General features: G+C 33.8%; 1 protein-coding gene across 1 annotated transcript; it reads right to left on the bottom strand.

The window, feature by feature from the left end:
* Nucleotides 1–1,995: 1,995 nt before the first annotated feature.
* Nucleotides 1,996–2,741, bottom strand: LOC116202015 (TPD1 protein homolog 1-like). The gene is made up of 2 exons (XM_031533523.1): nucleotides 2,647–2,741; nucleotides 1,996–2,441 (listed from the first exon to the last, which is right to left on the bottom strand). The coding sequence occupies exons 1-2, from the start codon at nucleotides 2,702–2,704 to the stop codon at nucleotides 2,095–2,097; spliced, it is 405 nt and encodes a 134-aa protein (XP_031389383.1). The 5' UTR covers nucleotides 2,705–2,741; the 3' UTR covers nucleotides 1,996–2,094.
* Nucleotides 2,742–5,631: the final 2,890 nt, after the last annotated feature.

Raw genomic sequence — 5,631 nt, forward strand, 5'->3', positions numbered from 1 at the left:
TCAAATATTAAATTGGACTTTTAGATACATCAGAAACATCCATTCATGTGTGACCTACGCTTGATTGTTATATTAAATTGATATTAGTAGTATAATCACATAGTTTATGAAAAATTTAAGATATGTTCACTTGTGCAAATTTTTTAATATTTGAATCATATAATTGGCAAGCTGAGAACTGATGTACATAACTCGTGCAAATTTGTTATTTTAAATGGTTTTTTATGATACATTTTATTTAATTTTAGCAGTAATTTTGTTTAAAAGAATTTATTTATCATCTTGAATATTAATATGCTTAATATATTGAAATATATATATATAATTATTTGTGTATATATTGAAATATGTATATATAATTATTTTTTAGTACTATTTTTTTTGTTTAAAAGAAAATTTATCACACTGAAAATTATCAATGTAAAATATGCTTATGTCAAATAATTATATAGATACTTATAATTATACTTGTTGGCTAGAATTAACATATCGTAGTTAATAGTATACACGTTGAAATAGACATGATTTTGTTTATATGAATTAATTAATTTTTGGATGAACTAATTAATTTTTTGTTTACAAGAACATATCTATTACAGTGAAAATTATCAACGTGAAATATGATTATATCATATAATTATGTAGATACTTATAATTCTAATTTTTGGGTAAAATTTACATATCATAATTAATTGTACACGTATTGAAATATATATAATTTTTTATATGAATAAATTATATAAATATTTACATTAATTTAAATATAAACCTTATTTAGATATTTACCTTTGTAACAATATAATTTTAATATTTACTGTTCTAACTATATTTATTGCATGTGATACAACTTTATATATATATATATATATAGATGGATTTGAACGTGACACCATCTAATATCATTGTTGAGAAAAATGGCCATAAATGAATTTGGCCATTTTAAGTTATCAAATGAGGAGCTCGTTTTGTTCCCAATTTTCTCCTCGACAATTTTAATAATTATATAGAGAATGAGGATTTGATTAGAAGTATATTTATGCAATTAAATAGAGAATCATGAAAGGTGATCACTCTTCATGTCCGAATAGTCCGATTTTTAATTCTTTCTGTTGCCTTTTATGTAACAATACTTATGTGTTGTGTTTTAACCAATTGAAAAGCAGAATTACATGGCATATTCAAGAATTCAGTACAGTTAATTAGTTCCTCAAACATGAAATTGCTAAGGGAAAACAAGGGTAATGGTGACGATGAGAGGTGGAAATGGGTTTCGGGAATAAAAAAGAATGGTGGAATTACACGGCGTATTCAAGAATTCAGCACAGTTAATTTGGCCGCTAAGTAGACTATATATTATTATTAATTTTTCTTAAAATAATTTTATGGTGAGAAATCTTATGAAAAATTGATCTGATAAAAATAATAAATGGTTAAAGGGACAGAGCAATTTTCCTAGGATTGGTGGTTAACGAAAGATTTTAAAATTTAATAATTCATATATAACTCCTAAGTTATATGATATTATTTTGTAATTTTCATTTTTAGAAAGTGGATGTTAAGCAAATCTTTTAGCACTGGTTTTTTTTTAAAAAAAAAATTTCTTGGGGGATCCTTAGCACTCAGTTTTTTATTAAAATAGAAGATGAGATATATTCCAATTTCAACGAAAGACTACTTCCATTTATAAGAAGAATATAATTTGAATACTCGTCCGACACAATTGTATAAAGGACACTAATTTAATATTTTTTTGCCGTTAGGAGAAGACGAATCGCGTTTTTAGAATCGACAAGGATTGAATCCAGAACCTTTTGATTTCGAATCGCCACCTTGTGCCGCTGCACTAATACCCCTTCCTCATGTAAAATTTAAATATTTTTAAGTACATAGAGAAATCATACATAAAAGTAAAAAATTCTTTCTTCATGATATTCTGCCAATTCTCCCAATTAACAACCAACCAAAGAGAACCGCATATATCAATCGTTAGCACACATGCGACCCCATGCACCAATTATGAAACTGAATGGCATTCATAGTCTAGGAAAAAAGAGATCGGGAAAAGAGAGTTCCGATTTAATTAAAGAACAATTATCAGCAGGTAATATCGGCTGACGAAACGGAAAGAGGATTCAGGAATTCGGCAGTATAATCAAAAGAGACGGCAATGCCGGGCAAGAGATGTCTCCCGTTGTTGACCACGCAGTCATCGTACTGTAGACGCCTGAAGTCATAAGGATTTATGAGGGTGGCTGACGTAAACCATCCGCATCGGAGGTGGACATTCGAGATGTTGCATGGGGAGTCACACTCGTTCGATATCGCCACCGAATAAAGCGGGATGCCAGAAGGGTCTTTTCCCGTCAAGCCGTTGGAGATTGTAATATCTTCGTGAGTACATCCCCTGTTTTGCAGCAGTGCTCTCCCTTCAGCTCGTGCCACTGCAAGAGTTTCACCACACGCACAGTGATAAACAGATTGATCATAACGTACTTAGTAATTCGTCCGTACAATAAAAGTCTACTTGATCTTCGATACTCCACATATATGTATATATTATACACCCAAAATATTAAGCATGAAATTAATAAAGTTTCAAACATAATTAAACAGCTAATTGGTGAGGACTGAGATTATATAACGAACCGTCTTGAGAGAATGCAATTAGGAGCAGAAGGCCCAATGCAGAGAGGGTTGCTGCCATTGCAAGAGATCGTGGCTTCTTCTTCCCTATATTCTCAATGGAGCATGAAAGAATTCACACACACAGACCCAGATATATATATATATATATATGTAATTCGTTCACCAATATCGTAAATAATTTCGTGTTTATAGAAACTCATTGATGTAAAAATCCGTTGATATTATATTATTAGAAAGAAAAGTTTTCACGTTCAATTAATTGATTAATTGCCAAACATAATTGATGAACCAAATACTTGCAGACAAGGCTCCGTCAATTATTATTTGGAGGTTTCTTGCTTCTTATCTAATTCTTAGTAGATGAGGTGCATTAGCCATCTACCAAGAAAAGAATGAGGTATATTAGCCATTAACGGTCTGGAAATAGCCAAACTCATTCACATTTTATGATAGCTCAATAATCCTAAAAAAACGTCAACACATTTAATCCTTAGCTACATTTATTAAATAATAGCCAAATTTTTGCTAAGATTTCTTTTTTCATTAGATTCTATTATATATTTTAATAAATGTAAATACAAATGCAAATTCTAGGTAGCACCTTGGAAAATTCCCGGTCCAACTTGACAGCCTCTACCATTTTATTAGTCTTTTCCGAATGGAAATTCTATCGGAAGAAGTTATTTCAAGTGAAAATGATTGGTTTCCCGATGAAATTCTCCTTTAGGGACAGAATTTCCATGGTAGATATAAGTGGGTTTTTCGATGAAATTTCCCTTTTTTTGTCCCCTTGGAAAGGTTGTACTTTCTTATCGTGGTGCTTTTTGGTAGTCAAGCATAATAATTATAAATTTGTCATATTCGGCAATGAATATTTCTCGGAGAATTTACCTATCAAATATACAGAGCAGATATACGTATATATATATATATATGTGTATATATATATCTCTGAGATTTAATGAGAAAGACTAGTATCGAGCAGATGTCAATGATTGCCGCATGTATGGCAATTAATAAATTTAATTTCTTATATATAGAAACTCATTAGCATAACAGTCTTTCATGTTAATCAATTTGATGGCGTTTGGTGGATTGCTAGTATTCATATTATCCCCACTTTCGTGGAATCCACTTTCCCACTCCATTCGGTGAGAATACATATTGCCACCAAAATGAAAAAGTATAGGTGAAATTGTAATTCATGTCAACCAAATATAGGAATAAATATAGGTGAAATTGTAATTCATGTCAACCAAATATAGGAATGTGGATAGATTCTCACGTACGAAACTCATTGCCGAACATAATTAGAAGCATAATATATTTCGCTGGCTGTTCTCCCATTATAAATACATCAATTCAAATGCCACAGAATAAAATTCATCTCCAGATTAAACTTAGGAACCACAAGCTCGAAAATTCATCATGGGGCTTTTTTTGTCAAGTTGGCGTTCTTCCTTGTTTTGATAACAACACCATGTCAGTGTAATTTCTTTTCGTTTCACTCATTATAGTGGCACACTCTTTTCTTTTCTTTTCTTTTCTTTTCTTTTGGGTACTTCTTTTGCCCATTGGCCGAGACTTAGATTATTGAACTCTTTGAGTGAGTTAAGACTGATATGACATTTAAAAAGATGTATCGCACGAAAAAAATTGTGAGTGCAGTTGTGATATTGCAGGGAGCAGAAGATGGTTGCAAAACCAACGATGATTTCAAGCCTAAATGCTCGTTTGGGTTTGAAGCCGAGTGCGACGTAAATGGCAATTGTCACTGTATACTTCCACCTATGGAAGAGAGACGACCTTCTATCGGAGTCGAGGAAGCACACATAGGATTTCTCTGCAAGAAGGAAGCAGAATGCAAGAAGTAGTACTGTCCTCCTCACTACATGGAGATTAAGATGCATAGGAGGCAATTGCCTAATGCATGAACCCTCTAAATAATTAATTAGTACTTGTCTGCATGTATTTGGTTCATCAGTTAGTTTGTTCTAGGATCTTATGGATTAAAGACTGGCAATTGGACCGTCGGATTTATTGTTGTTTAAATTTGAGCTATTCATTAGAGCACTCACAATGACTCAAATTTCTGATTCCAATTGAATCCATATGATATATAGAGTTCAGTCTGGTTCCCAATGTGAGGAGGCATCAAAATTGGCCCAGTCCCTCTGAACCGGGACGGGGCCAATTGACTTTGTTCAATGCCCTAACCGAAGACTCCATGGCACTCTTTCCATCAAGTTGTTGCATTCCATGCTCCAGGAAGCTCGATGGGTTGTGTACTACCTAGTGGACCACAGTCGCCGTGCTGAGAAGTATCTCCACCCTAAAGGTGAATATTAACCTAGGCGAATTTGATGGCTCTGTCATCATGGACCGGACCGCCACGCATATCTGGCTGAGGATTAGCCAGTGCCTTTTGGGTAGAGCCTTGAGTGTAGACAGCAATGGAGCAATGGTCTTGTTGTTCGAGGGTGGCAGACGGGGGCCCTTCACTTGGATGGTCTCCTCTATATAGTCAGGGGGTGACCTTATGCGGCAAAAGACGCAACAAATTAGTACCTCGAGAAAAACAAGTTCTGCCGACCCTGTCTAGAGGGAAAATTGCCTCTGGAGCACAACTTACCGCCTCTGGCCTGAAAATATGTGATTTAGGCCGAATTCCATCATTTATGGCCTTAAATGGGCAATTTTATGTTATTTGGACGTTTTTGTAATTTTTAAAAATATTTTATTTTAGAGAATATTTTATTTCCTTCATTATAGTCAGGGTTGACCCATTTGACCTAGTACGCAGAAGTTAATCGCAAAAATAATTCAATCAAAAGAGGACAGGTGGTTCCATGACCCAAGCTCGAAGTCAGGTTGGCGATAATTGCAGACCTTCAAGGTTACTCCTTCCGATTGGCAATCATAAGATGATTTTCTTCGTCGAATCAATGAAGCGGCGTGTTCTCGTGTGTGATCTTGAACCATGAA

Source organism: Punica granatum, chromosome 3, assembly GCF_007655135.1.
Source record: "Punica granatum isolate Tunisia-2019 chromosome 3, ASM765513v2, whole genome shotgun sequence".
Classification (NCBI taxonomy): domain Eukaryota; kingdom Viridiplantae; phylum Streptophyta; class Magnoliopsida; order Myrtales; family Lythraceae; genus Punica; species Punica granatum.